This window comes from Tenrec ecaudatus, chromosome 8, assembly GCF_050624435.1.
Source record: "Tenrec ecaudatus isolate mTenEca1 chromosome 8, mTenEca1.hap1, whole genome shotgun sequence".
In the NCBI taxonomy this organism is placed as follows: domain Eukaryota; kingdom Metazoa; phylum Chordata; class Mammalia; order Afrosoricida; family Tenrecidae; genus Tenrec; species Tenrec ecaudatus.
In genome coordinates, this window is record NC_134537.1 from 38,653,664 (window position 1) to 38,676,588 (window position 22,925).

At 38.0% G+C, this 22,925-nt stretch overlaps 1 protein-coding gene across 1 annotated transcript in view; it reads right to left on the minus strand.

Moving 5' to 3' along the window:
- Positions 1 to 22,925, minus strand: part of ACAP2 (ArfGAP with coiled-coil, ankyrin repeat and PH domains 2) — a 141,436-nt gene that overhangs the window by 85,967 nt on the left and 32,544 nt on the right. The window contains exon 2 of the mRNA XM_075556235.1: positions 4,793 to 4,850. Coding sequence (XP_075412350.1) covers positions 4,793 to 4,850 — 58 coding nt within the window. The remainder of the gene's footprint in view (positions 1 to 4,792; positions 4,851 to 22,925) is intronic.

Here is a 22,925-nt window from a genome sequence, read left to right on the forward strand (position 1 = left end):
AACACCCACACAAAGTGTTTTATATGATTCAAATCCAAGTTTCCTACTCTGATTCAAAGTGACCCTACAGGACAGACTGAACCTGCCATATGGGTGTCCGAGGCTGCGGTGATTACGAAATCTGGCTGCCACACTTTCTTCTATGAGCAGTTGGGGGGCTGGCATGGAGACCAAGTGCCTAACCAGTTTCTAAAGAGGGTAGATTTATTGTATGACTCTTTAATTCCTTAAAAATAAAAAGTCTTACCCCTCAAATAGATTCCCTGAAAAGCCTATACTTCCCCCAAGAAAATCAAAACTAAATTTCTAATACTTAAGATAAAATACCATTTTAAGCAGAAAATTACTATTTCAAAAGAATAATGCTATCCAAAAAAGTATTGAGCTTTAAAAACATTTGGCTGGACGCTTGCCATCATTCCTCAGAAAATGCCCATGTGACCTGTGCTCGCACAGCAGGGTGCTGCCATCGAGCAGGACCCAATCAAGAATACAACAAACGGCTTCTATCCGTGCTTCTGTACCTCCTTTTGACCATTACTTGAGACAAGTTCATAGTGTTAATTCTTGAACTTTGATATGTTCATCTATAAAATAGGAGTAATATCACTTGTCCACTCTAGTTAGAGAATTGCTATAAAAATTTAAAATATGGTATACATCCAAGATTTATAAATGAGAGCAAAAACTGTTATATCCATGTCAGTTCCAGCTCATGATGAACCCAGGCAGAGTAAAAATCCACTGGGCAATGTTTTCCTGGCTGGGACCTTTCAGAAGCAGATTACCAGCCTCTCTTCCAAAGCACCTATCCACGTGGACTTCCCGAATGGAATACACAAACATCAAACTGGCTAGACCTGTGAGAAGAGACAATGGAGTGTACAATGTCAGCAGGTCAAACAAGGCCAGGAGCTGACTGTGGGATTGGTTACACATATGCAAGTTCAGGCTGAATATGAAGAAAATTATAACAAACCCCTGAGAGCCAAATTACAACCTTGAGTATACACCACCAGAATTTCAAGATCATCTCATGAATATATTTAACACATTGAACATTAATGAAACATCTGATAAGATGTGGAACGATGTCAAGATCATATAGGAAGAACGTAAAAGATCATTAAAAAGACAAGAAAAAAATAAAAAGACAAGAAAGGAAGGAAAAAAAGAAAGAACCAAAGTGGATGTCGTAAGAGATTTTGAAACTTCCTGAGTTTGAATGTGGCTCTATTACTTAATAACTTGGCCAAGTTTGTTAGCAAGAGCCAAAGGAAATGGAAGAAATGATGAAGTAAAAGAACTTAACAAAAAATTTCCAAGGACAGCTCAAGAAGATAAAATATTATAATGAAATATGTAACCGAGAATTTAAAAAGCAAAAAAAGAATACTCAGAATATCTCAAGAAGACAGAGCTGAAGAAAAAATTCAAACTTCAAGTTACAATACTGAAGGATTCTATGAGCAAAATACTAAATTATGCATGAAGCATCAAAAGACAATGAGGGAAAGCAGTTACTGTACCAGAAGAGCCAGTCAGCATGTAGCCAGGCCAAGGGGTAGCATAAGATCAAGAATGGATGCTACTTCATCAGTTAGCATTGAAGGACAGCACTGAAGGGATCAGTGGAAACAAGGCTGCAACAATTGACAGGACCCCGGCTGAAATGCTTCAATCAGCTGATAAAGTACTGGAAGCATGCACTTGTCCATGCCAATAAATTCGGAAGACAGCTACCAGACTAACTGACTGAAGAACTCCTAAGTGTGCCCATTGCATCCAAAGAAAAGTAGAGCAACAGAATGCAGAAATTATTTAACAACTTCATTAATATCACATGCAAGTAAAATTTGACTGAAGAAAATTTAAAAATGGCTGCAGCAGTACATCAACAGTCAGAGTCCATAAATGTGAGCTGAATTCAGAAGATCTATAGCACATTTTTGCTGATGTTTGGTGGATCTTGGCTGAAATCAGAGACTATCAGAATGAAGTGTATTTGATATTGAGACGCACAGGAATTCCAGAGCATTCCATCATGCACATGAAGGACCTGTGCACAGAACAACAGGCAGTCACTCAAACATAACAAGGGTTACCATGTGGTTTAAAATCAGGAAAGGTGCATGTTAAAGTTGTATCCATTCACCATACTTACTCTGTAGACTGAACAAACAAAGAAGCTAATCGATATGAGGAAGAATTCAGCATCAGGATTGGAAGAAGGCTTATTAACAACCTTCAATATATAGATGACACAACCTTGCTTACTGAAAACAAGGAAGACTCAAAGCACTTGCTGACAATGATCAAGGAGTGCAGTCTTCAATATGAAAATGTAAATGAATTGTACAGAAATATAAAGAAAAGAAAAATCCTCACAAATGGACCAATAAATAACATGGTAAGTGGAGAATGGTATTGAAGTTAAGGATTTCATCTTGTTTGGATCCACAACCAATAATCATGAAAGCAGCAAACAACAAATCAAAAGATATATTACTACACTGGGACATCTGCTGCACAAAACCTTTTTAAAGTATTGAAAAGCAAGGATGTCACTTTGCGGAAGACATCACCCAAGGTGCCCAAATCAAATGGAAGTGCTCCATATGCATGTGAAAGCCAGACACTGATTCAGGAAGACCAAAGGATAACTGATACATTTGAACTGTGGTGGCTGGTGCAGAATACTGAAAGGTACCAGGGCTGCCAGAAGAAGAGACAAATCTGTCTGGGAAGAAAGGAACCCAGATTACTGCTTAGAAGCAAGGATGGTGAGACTTCACGTGACATATTTTAGACATATTATCAGACCAGCCACTGGAAAAGGACCTCATGCGTGTATTGTAGAAAGGCAACAACCAGAGGAACGACCGTTAGAGGGATGAACTATCACAGTGCCTAAAACCAAGGACAGACAACAGCAATTGTGAGAGTGGCACAGAACCAGGCAGCGCTTCATTCTATTGTACGTAAGTTCACTATTAATGGCACCTAACAACTAAGTCAACAACAACAAAAGCTCACTGCCATTGAGTTTGAGTTTGACTTACATTACGATGATATCACTTAACATTGATTTATAAATTTGTTTGTATAGATGTTCTATGCTTTCAAGACATTTTAAAACCTTCAGCATAAGCCACAAATTTGACATACTTGTTGCTCAAATATAGTCCATGGTTGGCATCACCTAGAATCTGGTTAGAAACGCAGAATCTCAGGTACATCAGACATACTGAAGGAGAATCCTTCAGTAATTTGTATGCTCAATAATAAGGTGTGAGAAGCACTGCTTTAAAAAGTACTACCAATTACAATAAATAGATGAATACATAATTAATATATCATTACATAAATAAGAGATTAATTTCAGAATAGATACTTCAAATATATGCACCTGACTACAACTTTTGAAAGATAAATTTCACTGAAGAATTGTTTTTGAAATAAGAAGTCCTAGCTTACTCATTCTGATTTTTTGACTCTCAAGACATTGCATGATATACTGCAGATACCCCATAGATGTAGAAAGCTTATCAATCATTAATACTGAAAGTAGGGATCAATGTACATTTATCCTCATAAAAATATAACCACTTGGTATCAATTATTAAATGTCTGAAGCATTTCTGATGTTAGTTTTAAAAATGAAAATGTTTAATATACATTTATATTTGAACTGTACACACGCAAATTTATAAATAAAAATAGTCAGGTTATATATGTAGTCCATTAAATAAATTTAAATATATGCAATGTATTAAATTTATAATAAGAATCATCAGGTTATATATGCAATCTATTAAATATAAAATAACATGCACATAAAATAGCTTGTTAAGCAAGCGTGCATATACCAAAGTACTAGTAATTACCAGGGTGGTGGGAGGAAAGAAAAGGGGGCCTCACTGCTTAGCAGACACCAAGCTTCTGCTAAGGATGACAAACATTTGGAAATGGACAATCATGATGGTAGAAAAACATGATGAACGTAATGTTATTAAAATTATACATGCTTAAGGGTTCATAGGGGAGGTGGGAGCGGGGAGAGAGAGGGAGGGAAAAAAGAGGAAAATGAGCTGATTCCAGGTACCCAAGTAGAAGGCACATTTTGAGAATAACGAGGGCAACGAATGTATAAGGGTGCTTTACTCAATTGATGTATGTATGGATTGTGATAAGAGTTGTATGAGCCCCAATAAAATGATTTATTAAATAAAAAATTTTTAAGATTAAAAAATAAATAAAATTATACATGCAAAAAATGTTGAAATACAAAAAAGTTTGTTCCATATATTAACTGCAATAAATAGTAATGATAATAAGCAAACAATAAAAAGGTAGATGAAACATTTTTATATAAGGATGTCTAGTGAGTTTGGGAGGCAGATATGGACTCAAATTATTTCTCTTCCAACTATAAGGCTTTGAACAAGCTTTTTAAGGCCTCTTTGTATCCATTTTCTCATAAAGCTGGAATAATAGTAACATTTACTCTCAATAGGATTTAAAACAAATAAAAAATAAAAGGGATGTATATTTTTGAAGGAACATTAGATTATAATACATATAATTTAATTCTAACAAAAATTCCAACAAAATTCTTTACTGAAATGAAAAAACAAATCACCAATTTGTTAAATGGAAACTAATTTGCTGTAAACTTTCACCAAAAATACAATAATATAATTTTAAAAGGTAATGTAAACTATCTAGTATAGCAGGCACTAATCATCATATAGGAAACAATAATGCTTTGGAAAGTTAAAAACAAACTTACCTTATCAAGTTTTAGTTCCAATTCTGCCACATCTCCTTCTACTTCTTCCAATGCTGCCCTAGAAAAAATTAAACATAAATTAAGTTCTTTTATATGCTTAAATATATACTTTATTCTTTAAAAAAATAACTCCAGCTAAAGAAATACATGAATGCATAAAAATTACCCTTCAGAGAAAGTAACAATTACCTTGGAATGGAGCATAAACATTACATAATGGTGCAAAACAACAGGCAACAAAATAATGCATTAGGCTGGCTTATGCCTTCCCATTATTCAAATTATAACACTATTCAGAGCTATTTAGCATATATTTCAAAGGGAGGAGGAGCAGAAGAAGAAATTTCAAAGATACAAATAACACTTTTATGCAACAAAGTATCATGTAGCCAGACAGCCAAGCAATGTTGATAATCAAGGAGAAGAAAGAGCCTGGACTGGAAAGACCCATAAAGATATTGCTATTGTTTAGTTTGCAACTTTGTTTCCAATATATTCATTAAAAATCAGTACCTAAAAGATCAATAAATTATAGTTTCACTTCCCCTAACAATGTAATTTTAACACAGAAAACTGAACAAAAACTAAAGGACCCATGTGGCACTGTGCCTAAGCGCATGGCCACCAACCAAATGGCCAACAAACACATAAAAAATATTCAGTGTTATTAGCCATGATAGAGATTCATATCAAACCCCTAATGAGAAACCTTTTCACTCTCATTTTTCTTAGCCATCAGAATGGCTAAGATTAATTTTTAAAAAGTTGGCAAGGATGTGGAAAAATGGGAACCGTACCTATTGCTGGTGGGAATGCAAACTGACAATGCAGTTATGGAAAAGTGTGGTAGTTCCTGAAAAAAACTAGACATAAATCTATCTTATCACCTAATATTTGATAGCATATCTTTAGTATATACCAACATGACTTGAAAGCAGAGACACAAATAGGTACTTGTATACAAATGTTCATTATCACACCACTGACAACAGCTAAAAGGTGCAAATGATATTAATGTCAAGCAATAAATGAATGGATAAACAAATGTGGCACATACATGCAATGGAAGACAACTCAGTGAGTAAGAGAAAGGATGTCTTCATAGCTGCCACAATATGGATGGAGTTGGAAGACATCATGCTAAGTGAAAAAATCACAAATGGACAAACATTGTTTGATCTTATTTACATTAAAAGACCATTAGACAAAAACAAGGCTCCAGGAATTGATGGAATACCCATTGGAATGTTTCAGCAAGCTCAAGAAGCACTGCAGGCACTCACTGGGCTGCCAGGAAATTTGGAAGCTTCTATTTGGACAACTGACTAGAAGAGATCCATATTTGTGCCCATTCCAAAGAAAGGTAACCTAATAGAATGCTCAAACTATATAACAGTATTACTGATATTGAACCCAAGTATAATTTTGCTGAAGAGCTTCCAACAATGCTTGGATGTACATTGATGGGACTCTCATTGCACCAGAACATTGACAGGGAACTTCTGAGATTCAGGCTGGATCCAGAAGAGGACGTGGAACAAGGGTTATCACTGCTGATGTCAGATGGATCTTGGCTGAAAGCACAGAATACCAAAAAGACATTTACTTGTGTTTCATTGATGATGCAAACACATTCAACTGTGTGGACCGTAATAACTGTAGCCAACCTTGTGAAGAAATGGAATTCCACAAGATCTCATTGTGCTCCTGTGGAATTTACACATGGATCAAGAGGCAGTTGTGTGAACAGAACAAGAGCATAACGCATGGTTTAAAAACAAGAAAGGTGTGGGTCAGAAGAGGCTGTATCCTCTTATCAAACTTGTTCAATTGGTATGCTGAGCAAATCATCAGAGAAGCTGAATTATATGAAGAAGAGTGTGGCATCAGAATTGGAGAAAGGCTTATTAACAACCTGCAATACGGCAGATGATAACAACCGTGTTTACTGAAAGTGAGGATTTGAAACACTTGCTGATGAAGGTCAAGAATTATAGCCTTCAAAAAAAAAAAAAAGAATCATACCCTTCAGTATGGATTACAACTCAATGTTATGGAAGACCAAAGTCTCACTGGTTTATTCAGAATAGGAGTTATTAAACTATTGGTTATCAGCCAAAGACCAGCATACCACCTGTTTTTGCAAAGTCTAGGACCTAAAAATGATTTTACATTTTAAGCAGTTGGGGAAGAAAATAAGATTAATATTTTATTAAATAGGAAAATTCTATTAAATTCTAATTTCATTGATGAAAAATAGTATTTTGGTTGGTTTTGGGTTTTTTTTAATTCAAAAATAGGTTTACTGAAACTGCCAAACTCATTTATTTATATATCGTCTATTCCACATTTCACACAACAGCAGCAGAGTATAGTTGGAACAGACGTAGTATTCATCCACAAAAACGAAAATATTTACTACTTGGCCTTTTACATAAAAAGAGTATGACTCCTTACTATGAGTCTTAGATAAAAGAATGCACTTCATAAATGAGGAAGGATTTCCATTCATGAAAATAATTGTTGGTGGGGGGCCGGCCCCAATCCCAACTACTACGTGGACAATTGCGCCTCCCCCCAGAAGAATTTATTTCAAAAGAATGCCATTGAATCTACAACCCCAAGAGAGGGACATATCTGATTGGAGATCACAGGAGCAGATGAAGGGGGAGGAGGACAGTGGAGCACATCCTGACTCACCAGGCCGTAAGGACAATGTTCCCATAGAGCAGCCAGTCCACAGAGGACCACATGGCAGGCCCCACCATGAGACATGACACCGCTCACTGACCCACAGACCTACAAGGGACAACATCGGAGACATAAGGTGGGAATTACACCCGATCTGGTCCTGCCAGACCAAGACAAAACACTAAGGGGGTGCAACAGAACAGCAAGGGTACGGAACGACGAGGTCCCCAGGGAATGCTAAAGGTGGAATTAAGGACCAGAGCATGGAGCCCCAACAGAATGGACTGGAAAACACTCCTAAAGGCCAAGAAACAATCTTTGAACTAACTACAAGCTCTTCTTTCTTGTTGTGTTTTGTTTTTATTCATTGGTTTGTTGTTGCTGTGGTTTTGTTGTATATTGTTCCTTGGTTTTGCTCTGTCTTGTTTTTGTGCATGTTATTATATCCACAGGTCTGTCTAAATAAGATAGGCTGGATGAACAATCTGGAGGAGAAAACAATGGGACCAACAGTTACGGGGGATATGGGACAGAGGGAAGTGGGGGGAAAGGTAGTGGTGTTAACAAACCCAGGGACAAGGGAACAACAAGTGATACAAATCGGTGTTGAGAAAGGTGTGGGAAGCCTGGGAGGGCATGATCAAGGGTAATGTAACCAAGAGGAATTGCTGAAACCCAGGTGGGAACTGAGCATGATAGTGGGACAGGAGGAAAGTCAAAGGAAATAAAAGAAAGAGCTGGGAGGCAAAGGGCATTTATAGAGGTCTAGATAAAAGCATGTACATATGCAAATATACTTATATATGAGGATGGGGAAATAGATCTATGTGCATACATGTATAGGTTTAATATTAAGGTAGAAGGACATTGGGCCTCCACTCCAGTACTCCCTCAATGCAAGAATATTTTCTATTAAATTGGGAATCTATGATGCTCACCTTCCCGACACAACTGCTGAACACAAAATGGGTGAATAAGCAAATGTGGTGAAGAAAGCTGATGGTGACCGGCTATCAAAAGATAGAGCGTCTGGGTCTTAAAGGCTTGAAAGCAATCAAGCGTCCATCTAGCTCAGAAGCAACACAGCCCACATGGAAGAAGCACACCAGCCTGTGCGATCACGAGGTGCCGAAGGGATCAGTTATCAGCCATCAAACAACAAAAAATCATATTATTGTGTGCTCACCTCCATGACACAATTGCTGAAGACGAATGGATGCATAAGCAAATGTGGCAAAGAAAGCTGATGGTGCTGGTTATCAAAATATATAGCATCTGGGATCTTAAAGGCTTGAAGGTAAATAAGCGACCATCTAGTTCAGAAGCAACAAAGCCCACATGAAAGAAGCACATCAACTTGTGCGATCACGAGTTTTCAAAGGGATCAGGTATCAGGTTCATCAGAAGAAAAAATCTTAACACAGTGAATGAAGTGGGGAGTGCGGGGTGGAGACCCAAAGCCCATTTGTAAGCTACTGGACATCCCCTTTACAGAAGGGTATCAGGGAGGAGACGAGCCAGTCAGGGTGCAATGTAGCAACGATGAAAAATACAACTTTCCTCTATTTCCTAAATGTTTCCCTCCCCCCTCCACTATCATGATCCCAATCCTACCCTACAAATCTGGCTAGACCAGAGGATTTAGACTAGTACAGATAGGAACCGAAACACCCAGGAATCCAGAGCGGATGATCCCTTCAGGGACCAGAGTGAGTGGCGATACTGGGAGGGCAAAAGGAGGGTGGGTTAGAAAGGGGTAACGGATTACAAGGATCTACATGTGACTTCCTCCCTGGGGGACGGACAACAGAAGAGTGGGTGAAGGGAGACATCGGACAATGTAAGAAATGACAAAATAATAATTTATAAATTATCAAGGGTTCATGAGGGAGGGGACAGCAGGAAGGGAGGGGGGGAGATGAGAAGCTGATGCCAGGGGCTTAAGTGGAGGGCAAATGTTTTGAGAATGATGAGGGCAATGAATGTACAAGTGTGCTTTACACAATTGATGTATGTATGGATTGTGATATGAGTTGTATGAGCCCTAATAAAATGATTTTAAAAATGAAAATAATTGTTGGAGTTTAGCTCAGGCTAGCTATACTCTCAGCAGCTGAAAAATCTGAAAACGAAAAAAATATAAATCTCTCACATAAAATAGTTAAAACAATAAACTAGAATAGAAAAAAACGACAAAAATAGTTAACATAGAGACACTTCTAATCACATAGTGATCACTTTGGACTGTGAATTAAATGAAGCTCTATGAGCAACACAAAAATAGAAATCTCCACACCCAGATAATTACATATTCCTAGCATAGCAATAAACTTTAGGAACTACTGTTTTTTGTTAAGGCTCATCCATAAAAATAACTAAATAGCATGGGCATTACTTTTTATTTTCTATAAATGAAAAACACAGAATGATAAAGAATATTTTCCAGTCCATTTAGAATCCTAAAAAAAGAATAACTCCTTCCACTTCTTCCTAAACAGAAACTACTAATCTAAAACTGGGTCATATAATGATGTCATCTTAAATCTAACAACTGAGTGCTCAAGATCATTAAAAAGCACATACCCACTGCTGTCAAGTTGATTTTAGCTCATTGTGAGCAAACCAAACAAAGAACTATCCCATGGGTTTCCAAGGCTGTATACCTTCATGGAAGCAGATTACCTCATTGAGGTGATTCGTTTATTGTGCCAACCTGGCTGATAAACACATGTGGGGTTAATTGAAGGACGGAGGGATAAATGGCTCGATGAGCCCTGCCTTTCGAGTTCCCGGGTCTCTTGCTTTGTGATGGCCGGACCAGAGTGCAGTTGCCTTAGCCAGTTCCTTGCTTCAGCTGGCAAGGCTCACTTCCTGCAAGACATCCCCAAGAAGCCACATGGACCTACCCCAATGCAGCCCTGGGTGCTGGGTGTGGAGATCCCTGCTACCACTGAGATGCTTACACTTTCACTGATTTGGCTCTTCTCCTGCAGTTGGCATCATAGTGTGTGTTTTGTGAGATGGAGGAGGACTTTGTGGATTGGTGTCAGACATAGAGGTTAATGTTCGACTTGTGGGTTTGGGCAGCACTGGGTTGGGATCTTTTCTTGATGTGCACTTACCATTTAAATAAAACTCTCCCTTATACATGAGTTTCTGTGAATTTGTTTCTCTAAAGTACCCAGACTATCACACTCATATTTCTCCCAAATAAGCATATAAATATCCTAAAAAACCTGAAGATAGATTTGAAACTCATCAAAGCAGATTTCTGAAAAATTATCAAACTAAAATAAATACTCAAAAGATCAGGGTGTAAACTTTGAAACTGCTCATATGAGTCCCTTCTTTGATAAACTAGATGGATTCATAAACACTAGTATCAAATGAGTAATTATTTATATGCTCAGTAGAGTCACCAGAATGTGTCCATCATGATAGCTGCCATGTCCAACTTGATGAAGTTAGTTCCTTTATGGTGCTTTTTGCATTGTTCATTGCCACAGAGGGTTAGTTCTGTCTCAGTTGACTGATATTTCCTAGGTAGGCTCTAAACAACTTGATGGTTTGATACTCTTTGTCTGATTCTGAACTGCAATCAGTCTTGTGATTGGTCTATTTTATGCACCTTGCAGTAGTGAAACTAGTTGATTTGCTAAGAAAATACTGGAATGTAAAACCAGGCAATAGGATTGGTCAGTTTGTGGTCCTGTTAGGAGGGCCATGCCTTGAAACTGACAACAATTTTACATAAATAAGCAAAAACAAAACCAAGCTTTTTCAGAGGCAAGAAACAGCAGAAAAGAGGAGGTAAGGAACCTCCTACAGAGAACCTCCTAAAGAAATTGCCAGCATTGATAGCAAAAACCTGCTGTTGTTCGGAAAGTAGCTGAGGGAGCTAAACAAAGTTGCTGTACCCTGACTATGAGCTGAGCCAGTTAACAGTGGAGAGGCCAAAGGCAGTCCTGACCTGCTTTTGCAAGCAGGAGATACAGACGTACAGAGAACCGTGACCTTAAGGACATGAGGGCCCAGGGCTAATACCCAACAGGAGGTCTGTCCTGAGGGGGCCGAGGATGGGGCACACGGAGCCAAAAGGAATTGAAAAGGCTGCCATACGCTGAAGAAGGGAGGATGTGCTTTCTTTTCCATTTTGAGGGAGCCTTCCAAATCTTGCCTATATGCTTCCTAACCTGATCTTAAGGTGCAGTCGGTTAATTCCCTAGTAAATGACATAACTCTGAGTACAATCTGTGTGTTCTGTTTGGCTCCTGCAATGAATTATCAAACCTGACAGACAAGAGGAGAATGTCAAGGAGGAGGGTTGTCCGGTGTCAGAAATGGTTGGAGGTCTGTGATTTATTTCCTCATGGGAACCAGCTTTGTCCTGATCCTAATTCACAAACCAATTTCCTTTCAGCTCAAATGACTCACTCAAAACTCAGAGAAAAAACAAGTTTACACAAACCAGGGCCTAGTCTATCCTGAGGCCAGAAAAAAAACAGGTGGTACCCAGTTTTGACCCGGGCTACAAGAAAAGAGTACTGAACTAATGGGATGAAAATGTGAAACTGAACTTCAATTTTTTTAAATCCAGATTCACTAGACCGGTTAATAATAGAGAATCTTCTGAGACAACTGCCTTCACATACTCTTTAAACCTTGAACCACAATATTTTAATATGGTTAAACTATTGAATGAATGATATGGGATTTATATGCCAATAAAATTTTTCTTAATCATTTTATTGGGGATCATACAACTCATCACAATCCATACATACATACATTGTGTCAAGCACATTTGTACATTTACTGCCTTCATCATTCTCAAAACCTTTGCTTTCTACTTGAGCCCTTGGTATCAGTTCATTTTTCCTCCTCCCTCCCCCAGCTTCCCTGCCTCATGAACCCTCGATAATTTATAAACTATTATTTTTTCATGTCTTACACTGACCGATGTGTCTCCCTTCACCGACTTTTCTGTTGTCCATCCCTCTGGGAGGAGGTTATAGGTAGATCACTGTGATCGGTTTCCCCTATCTCCCCCTTCCTTCACCCTCCCCTCCTGGTATGGCTACTCCCAATATTGGTGCTGAGGGAAAACTTTTTTTTTTAATCATGTTTATGAGACCAGGCACTCAACAACTACTTTAAAATACAGATGAAAATGTAAAGGGGGACAGAAACTATACACTGAAAATGAAATAATCAGAACAGACATCATAATTCATGCACTGTGAAGAATGACTCTTATAACAATCCATACATCAAGTTTATCAAGCACATATGTACATGCATTGCCATCATGGTTTTCAAAGCATTTCCTTTCTACTTGAGTCCTTGGTATCAGATCTGCCCCCCCCGAACCCCTTTATATTATAACTTACTATTCTTTTTATATCTTATACCATCCACTGTCTCTCTTCATCCACTTTTCTGTTGTTCATCCCCCTGGGGGGTGGGGGAGAATTATACATCCATCATTGTGATCGTTCCAACTTCTCCCATTTCCCCCCTGCCCTCATGGTATCACTACTCCCATTATTGTTCGGATTTCATTTGTTGAGAGCTCTTATCTGTAGCAGGTGGATTTTTAAGGTAGAACTGGGGTCATGATAGTGGTGTGGAGGAAGCATTAAAGAACAAGAAGAATGTTGTGTGTTTCGTCAGTGCTATGCTGCACTCTGGCTGGCTCATCCCTTCCTTGTTACCCCTTTTGTGAGGGATGTCCAATTGTCTACAGATGGGCTTTGGGTCTCCACTCTGACCCACCTCGTTTGAATTAATATGACCTACCTCGTTTGAATTAATATGATCATTTGTTTTGGATCTTCTGATGCCTGATACCTGATCCCATCAATACCTCGTGATCACACAGGCTGGTTTGTTTCTTCCATGTGGGCTTTGTTGCTTCTCTGCTAGATGGCTGCTTGTTTAACTACAAGCTTTTAAGACCTCAGATGCTATATCTTCTAATAGCCAGGCACCATCAGCTTTCTTCACCACATTTGCTTATGCACCCATTTTATCTTCAGCGATCGTGTCGGGGAAGGTAATCATCACAGAATGCCAGGTTATTAAAACAAAATGTTCTTGCATTGAGGCAGGACTTGAATAGAGGCCCAATATCCATCTGCAACCTTTATATTTAACATATAAGTATATATACATAGACCAATATCCCTACCATAATATATTAACATATTTACTTATGTACATGCCTATATTTATACCTCTATAAATGCCTTTTGTCTTCTAATTCTTTCTTCTATTTCCTTTTGCTTTCCTCCTGTCTCACTTTCATGCTAGATCATTTTTAATATCACTTGTTAGTCTAGACTACATACTCAAAATAAAGCCAGAATCAGACTTTGATTCTCACTCCCAAAGCAAGATTTTCTCCAAACCGTTGTTTCCATTTTCAATAGTTACTGGGGGAGAGAAGAGCTTACAGGATATAAAAATAATCACCAGATAGTAAACCAAGTTTCATTAATTGCTCTCAAGTGTCTTGTGTAATACTTAAGGGGAAATGATAATAAGTACAGATAAAAATAATGAGCTTTTAGTGAGAGAAAGTGATTTATTCTCCATTCACATGTCTACCTTTTGAGCAACCACCATCATATTTTTATTATAAACATTATTCTGTCATTTCCCAGAGAGCGAGAGTAAAAACCTTTTTAAAAAGTGCAAGGAACACATATTTCTTCTCCCTTTAAACTCTCCCCTGTAAAAACACAGTATCAGAGTAAAATTATCAGGATCAGGAACGAATGTTAATTGAAAGAACAATCCAACTATTGCCCAAGGTTGGTATGCATACAAGTAAAGCCCAGGTGAATTAATACCACATATTTAAGTCAATATTCAGGTGTCAATCTCTAAGTATTAATATCTGTGCCATAAAAGATGGTGGAAGAAGAGACAGACCCTCCATTACACTGTGATCGATAAATTGATGAAGAAAAACGACTATTTAATCATGTCAAGTTGTTACAGTAGAGTACGAATCAAGAAGAAAGGCATTAGACATCAAAAGAGGGGTCAGGCCACTTTCATGAGAAAAGGGTTATGGAAACAAGAGTGCAAACGTGCATACTACATATTGTTGCCCTGTTTACTTTCAAGTAGGATCAGAATTTTACAAACAAAAGAGGGAATATTTCTGTCTTAAATGTGCAATAAAGGGTGGGCCTTCCTTTTTTTCTTTCCTTCCCATTTTAAGTTGCCTTTCTACAATATTAAATCATCCCCAATAATATTTTAATCACTTTCTAGAGATAAAACTGTAGGCAAATACCCTTCTAAATTTTCACATAAGAAAACAAAGAGGTTAATTTCACTGCTTAAAGGATTAAAATCAAGTGTTAAAACAAATTACACTGTAATGCCTATCTTCTTAGTGGAAAGTCACTAGCTTGGAGGAGAGGAGAACACTGTAAGCTACATGGTTATTCAAAGGTGGAAAGAGGGCTTCTATGAGGAACGAATACTGTGACTGATAAAGAAGTAACTGTCAAAAGACCCACAAGGACAGAAAGGGACTGAAGGAAGGTGGTAGAGACATCTAGGGTCAGACTCAAAACAAACTGTCAGAAATTATATAATCAAAGAAAAACCATGTCCCCACTTCATAGCTGTTATCAATTACATTCTTCAGGAACTACAAACAGTACTTCAGCACAGGCTGTCCCACAAACCATTAGAATTTGCATGTTCCCTTTTGTGCAAAATATAGTCTTGTCTCATAATACTGTATGTATCTCTTAGTACATGTATCATTCATTATTTTTTTAATTTGTTATGTTTTAAGGTTTTTAAATTACACGCTTGTAATACTCCATCTGCCCCTCTGCACTCAATGTTCTAAGAGAGAGGAGAACACATCTATTCCTATTTATAGTTATACACTGCCAAATACTTAGCAATGACTGCAGAGTGAACTATCAACTATTTGTTGAAAAACAATGTTGAAAGTTAACTTAAAACTATGTACAGAAAAGAGAAGGAAAAAAAAGAAAATGATTAGGGCAAAGAATGTATGGCTGTGCTTTATACAATTGATGTATGTATATGTATGGATTGTGATAAGAGTTGTATGAGCCCCTAATAAAATGTTTAAAAAAAAAAAAAACTATGTACAGATTGTGATAGCATAGTCTTGTTAGCTGCCACTCAACTGATTCAGACTCCTGGTAACCCCATGTATATACACTAAAACTAGTCACAGGAGTTCTCAAGACACCAGGCCTGTATTACAGGGAGCTTCTTCCAAGTGGGCTCAAACTTTCACCTAGAAGACCAGCCTTTAACCACTTAGTAATGCTTCTAATCAGTCTTTTTAATTTAATGAGTGACCTAAAGATATCTGTCAGTTTTAAAGAAATGTTAGAGAATTTTAAGTAATTTAAAAAATGTTAAGCTCTATAATAAATAAGCTATGTGAACAACACCATTCTAAAAGGCCAAAATGCACAATTGATTTTATTTACCAAATTGTAAACACAGAAAAAGTATAATAAATGCTATGTCAAATTCTATTTATATAGAGAATATTAACAGTTATTTGTAAGAAAATCTATGCTAAATCCCAATATAATTAAACTATCATATATACTCGAATATAAGCCGACCCGAGTATAAGCCGAGGTACCTAATTATTACCTGGGAAACCAGGAAAACTGGTTGACTCGAGTATAAGCCTAGGGTGAAAAATGCAGATGCTATTGGTGAGTTTTAATAATCAAAACAAATGAAAATAAAATTACTAAAAATTGAGACATCAGTGGGGTAATATAGTTAAATATTTATTTTAAATAAAAAACATAAATAAAAGGACAAGTCATTTAACATTAGTAAACCAGCACAGTAAGTGGAAAATAGGTTCAACAAAAACAATAAGGTATCAACAATGATACCTTAAGAGTACTATTCCCTGAGCTCAATCAGCAACCAAGCTAAAATGTAAAGAGTTAAAATCCTTCAAAACTGGATTCATCTCATCTGTATCCCAGTGCAGAGCTGCAGCTGGTGTGAGGTCATCACAGATGCTGTCCTCACTGAGATCGCCGTCATCACCACCAATGCTGTCATTTTCATACAAAGCGCAGTCTTCACTGCCATCCACAGCATTACTAATACTACATTTCTGGAAGGCATGTCACACCATGTCTTCTGGAATGTCTTCCCATGCATCTCGAACCCACTTTGCTATTAACTCTATGTCAGGCTTCATGAGATTTCCTCCTTTTGTTAGTCGGGCTTGACCAGATGACATCCATTCATGCCACATCCTTCACACACACAGGTCTTTAAAGGGCTTATTCAAAGATACACGTCATAGGACGGCTCTGATTGGTTAGATGTGAGTAAACAAACATTCAAAAACCTGCAGTGTCAGCGGGGCTTTGAAGAAATTGCAATCACCCATTACCTGGGGGGGAGGGGTGTGGGGGGGGCAGCGAGATATTACACCTCACTGGGCTAACATTGGCCCGTGTATAAGCCGAACTCCAGTTTTTCGGCACATTTTTTGTGCTGAAACACTCAGCTTGTACACGAGTATATATGGTAAGAAAACTAGAATTTCAGAGGGGAAAATATAGAGTAGAACTCTTGAAATTACAAAGACCCCTCCCCAGAAGTCATTTTGATTCCCTCTTCTTTATAACCTTTGCCACATCCAACCACAGAGAAGAAAAATTAGCTCTCTTTGTTGTCACCACAGCCCCTCCACTCTCCATGCCAAATCATCACAGAGGCCTAAGGGCATTTTCAAAATGAGTTACTTTTTATATCTAATGATAGATTTAGAAAGAGAAAAAAAGTGCACTATGTAGGCTGTATGTTTCCAAGAATATAAAGATATTACTATGTAAGTCTTCATAGAAAAAAATTTTCCTCTGTTGCTTAACATTTTATTGTGAATTGAGTGAAGGTTTACACAGCAGATCAGTTTTCCATTCCACAATTCATACACATTTTGTTTCATATCATCGATTGCAATCCTCACTATGTGATATCGCTTATTCCACTTCCTCCCCGTCTTTCTTGTTTCCATTCCTTCTTTCCTAGCCAGGGTAAGATCTTGAAGGATGAGGTAGAGGCGGATGTGACTACCAAGTGGAAGGGGAACAGGTGTTCAGGGAGGTAGAAGGAACACCAGGGGATTGGGGTTCGGTGGAAGGCAACAGAAGAGTGCATTTCAGGCTGGAAGGAGCAATGCCTGTGAATAACCAAGAGAGTGTTAGGGTTCAAATAACGCTCCTTAATGGCCACACTGTTGCTGTCTACTAGATATTTATTTTCGTTTTCTTCAACTCAACTTGAAGCAGAACTCCACACTGAATGCTACCTCCACGGACAAATAAATGCATATTTAGTTGGCAGAGCACTTTTTTAGACTCCGTATTTTCCTTAAGGGGCCCTACTTGCATGGTGAGTTAAGCATTGGGCTGCTAACCAGCAGCCACTCCAAGGTAGAAAGATGAGGCTGTCTACTCCCATAAATATTTACCATCTCAGAAACCCTAAGGAGCAATTCTACTCTCTCCTATAGGACTGCTATGAATTGAAACTGACATGATGGCAGTGGATGGTTATTTTCCTTTATTCTGATTGAGAGAATCCAGATCACTCAAGTACTTCATTCTTCCCAGTTAACACTGAATTTTCATTCAGAAATCAATTTATCTTTGATACCTGTTGTTGGTGCTGTCGAGTCTGTTCTGACTCATAGTGACCCTATGTATAACAGATCGAAACACTGTCCAATCCTGCGCCATCCTCCCACCTTTTAACTCTACACGGAACAAAATATAGTTATCAATCTTGACTTCAGAGCTAGGGGTTAGAAGTGGCCCTCTCCTTTTTATATGCCCTTGTGGCAGAATTATAAAACAATGAAGATACATTTAAAAAATATAAAAATTAAAAACAATCCATTGATCTCTCCTGTATCAATGAACTCAAAAATCTAAGCTAAGGCTTAGCGAAAATGTTCCTTTTAAGATAATATAAAGGGCAAGAATTCTTTAGAAAAATGCTACCCCCATTATCTTTACCACATCAACTTCCTGGCCCCCTAGTGCGCTGAGAACTAGTTTAGTCAAAGGCCTCTTCATCTTTCCAGGGGGGAGGGGGAATATTTCAGAATGCAAAAATAATTGCATAAATCTCAAAATTAGATTTATAAGGAAAAAAATTAAAAGTTAATTCTGTCCCTTTCAGCATATGAAAATGGATCTATACACCTGTACCTTATCTTTATGACACCTGTGATTTTTTAAATCATTTTATTGGGGGCTCATACAACTCTTATCACAATCCATACATATATCCTTTGTGTCAAGCACATTTGTACATTTATTGCCATCATCATTCTCAAAATATTTGCTTTCTACTTGAGCCCTTGATATAGGCTCCTCAATTTCCCCCTCTCTCCCCCTCCCCCCTCCCTCATGAGCCCTTGATAATTTATAAATTATTATTATTATGTCATGTCTTATACTGTCCACCATCTCCCTTCACCTACTTTTCTGCTGTCCGTCTCCCAGGGAGGAGGTTATATGTAGATCCTTGTAATCGGTTCCCCCTTTCTATCCCATCTTCCCTCCACCCTCCTGGTATCGTCACTCTCACCACTGGTCCTGAAGGGATCATCCATCCTGGATTCCCTGTGTTTCCAGTTCCTATCTGTACCAGTGTACATCCTCTGGTCTAGGCAGATAGTAAGGTAAAATTGCAAGGTAAAATTGGGATCATGATAGTGCGGTGGAGGAAGAATTTAAGAACTAGACAAAAGTTGTATGTTTCATCATTGCTACCTGTGATTATTTTAAAGTGTTGAGAGAAGCAGGAACTTCCTATACAGGTAGTCCTGGCTTATGTTGTATTCAAGTTATGATCGCACTCATGGCCGTCAGTGTACCTGAAACATTGCATCTTCCTGGGAAGAAGCTAAGGGGAAATGCATGCAGAGGATATGGGGGAAATGGCTACATTAAGTAAACACACTCCAAGCACTTGATCCGGATAAGATGAAGGAAGAAAGAGATCAGTGGCAAAATTGTCCGTATGGCAAAATTGTCCGTATGAATTAGAATGAATGATGAAGGATGCCTTTAGAACTTGATACTGCCAGCTCATAGATAATGAAGGAGAAGAATGGGCAATTCAAGACTTAATGGCTTTTGAAGAGCAAGAATTGCTGAAGAAGAAAGAAATAATGAGGAAGAGAAAACCTGAGGTAAAAAAATTTTATGGTAAAAGAATTAAGATTTTTTTTCATCAACTATATCAGGAGCTTCAGTTGCTTAAAAACATTCATCACTTTGCTAAAATTGACTGGCAGGTTTGGGAAATAGTAAGCTGTTGCCATGGTACTTTCCCTGGGACTCCATGGCCATGGACTAATAAAAGGCCAAACCAATCTGTCTTGGAAGATGAGTGTGCTCCTTAAAGGCAAGGATGGCCAGGCTTCTTACATACTTTGGACATGTCAGGAAAGACCAGTTCTTGAAAAGGACATCATGTTTTTCAAAGCGGAGGGCCAGTAAAAAAGAGGAAGGCTCTCAAAGAGATGGACTGACACCATGGCTGCAAGAATGTGCTCAAGCATAGGACCAATTTTGAGGATGGTGCACGGCAGTGCAGTTTTTCATTTCTTGTGCATAAAGGCTCAGTGGATCGGAACCAATTCAATGGCACCTCACAATAGCAACAAGATGTTTCCATAAAGAAAGAAAGGAAAAAAGTAAAGACCCATACTGACAACTCTAATTCTCTCCCTAGAAAAGCCATCCCCATTCCCAGGGATAATCCATGGGACCCAGAAACCTTTCACAACTACAGTTGTCACGCACTGTCATCTAAAGCTTCACTATCAGAGTACATGTTTACATGTACTTTAAATGTAGGTATATGCAAAGTTAAAAATAGAGCTACTGGAGTTCCAGTTCATGCATGCATGGGTTTACTGCAAATAAAAGTGTTTATAAATGTCTCCACGAGGCTGCATATTAGATCTCTCAGTAATACATTCAGTAAGGCACATCAGGGTGCCTTCAAAGTAAAGATGGAATCATCTGAGGACTCTGCTGGGCCAGTAAAATTCAAAACAGAGAGGTCAGCTCATAACATTAGAGAGACTGTCTTTGTAGATTCCAAAGGGGGTAATCTTGATAAATTTTCTCAAAGGGTCCAAGATAATCATGAGGATTTATGAAGAAATTTTAAGAAAACTGAAAACTACCCTGGTGAGAAAAAGGTCAACAAAGTTGTGCAATGGGATTTTTTTCCCATGACAACAATGCACAGCTGTCCTGTGAGAATTTCTTGGGAAAGTCTGACTCCATCTGCCCTGCAGCCCTGATCGTGCCCCTTCAGCTTTGTTTTTGTTCCCAATACTTAAAAAAAAATTGCAAAGGAACTCCAGTCCCTCAAGGATGCTACAACTGCTGTTTCAACATGGTTTAAATCAGAGCACAGAATCTGGGGGGGAGAATTAGAGAGATGGAAACACTACTCTCAGCAGTATTTAGACCAAACTGGAAAATATGTTGAGAAACAATAAATAGCTTCACACTAGATATTTGTGTTTAATAACGGGTTCCATGATTTGTAGCAATACTTTTTTAACTTACCTTTGTATTTCTGATGATTCCATTTATTTTATAACTTTCACTGGAAAATAATTATTATTTCAAGTGGGATTTTCCTCATTTTTCCCCACCTGCTTAATAGGTATATAGAAGTTACTAAATTCACTTCATAAAACGTTTAAAAGCCTTTTATATTACTTTAGCAACTTGTACTATAATTGCCTTATACTTAGAAATCCAAAGTATTAATAAGCTAAAAAGACATACATAACCAAGATTATACAGTACATTCACCTCTGCCCATACTCAATCAACAAAACTAACCAAGAAAGATCAAAGACATTACAAAGCAACAGCAGAAAGCTACATAGTCACCAACTGAGAGAGGAAGACCAAGGTTGGAAGTAAGAGAATGCTGTTCCACTCACTGTCCTAACCTAACTTCCCATCCAAAAACAACTGAATTCTAAATTTCTCTCACAAATTGATACACATTTCTCTACCCAACAAAAAGTGAAAAACTTACTATCATGCCACAAAAAATCTCACAAAACCTGGGGGGGAAATTACACTAGAAAAATCATAAAATGTTTTCAGTGGTGAACCATCTGGGATAATTTCTGAATTACACTGCTTTGATCAGAGGGTGGAAATGACTATGCTGCATTTCTTTCTCTTACACATAGGCTTACTTTGCCAGAGACACAGTCTCATACTAACTAACCTCTAACTTGTACTAATCTTTATAAATCCTTCACATTGTGACTTCCCTGAGATTATGATGGCTTAAGACTGACTAGTACGAGTGCAGTCAGAACACACAAAAAATCAAAACCTACTTTTTTTTTGCACCCAAAACCTACTCTTTTTTACTGCTTCACTCTTGAAAATATTCTTGTTATGTCTGAGTTCCCATGAATTTCCAGAACTGGGCTGATAACATAAGAAATTCCATGAGGGATGCTTAGCTCTTTTCGGCACAAGCTTATCTTTTTTTATTTCTTTTGAAAAGTTTTATTGGTACTTCATCCACATCATATAATTCAATATTTCAATCATATCAAAGAGAGTTATACAATCATTAGCACAATCAAAGTTAGAACATTTTCTTCTTTTTTATGTGGGGGTACCAAAAAAAAAACAAACACCCAGAATCCTCTCCACCCAGGCTATGGTTTTGTTTTGTTTTTTTTAATGAAACAACTTTATTACTTTCAAAGTACTCTGCATTACACTTAATACATTTGTCAAATCTGCTATTCCAATCTTGGAAACACCTTTCAAGCTCATCTGTTTGGATGGCTGACAGCACCTCCCTCGTTTTTCTCTTCACCTCTTCTCCATTGTCAAATCACTATACTTTCATATCCCTCCTCATTCATGGGAACAACAAGAAGTCCCATGGAGCCAGGCCAGGTGACTCAGGGCAAGAGGGGCATGCTGCTTTTTGCCAAAAACTGGCACACTGAGATGGCTGCATGAGCAGCTGCATTACCATGGTGGCAAAACCAGTCCCCGTCTGCCACAAATCAGGTCTATTTTGTTGCACACTGTTAGGCAATCTTTTCAGAACCTCTAAATAGAAAGCTTGATTAACAGTCTGAAATATGGTGTAACGAACTCCACATGCAATGAGTCTGAGTCCACATTTTCGTCCTTTAGGGAAATTAACAAACATCCTGAACAAGGTAGTCATCAATCGACATTTCACCTTTTTTTTGAAACGAGAAAACCACTCATAGACTTGAGTTTTTCCCATAGTGTTGGTATTGTAAGCTGTCTTCAACATCACAAGAGTATCTGTGGCATTTTTCCCAGGCAGGAAACAAAATTTC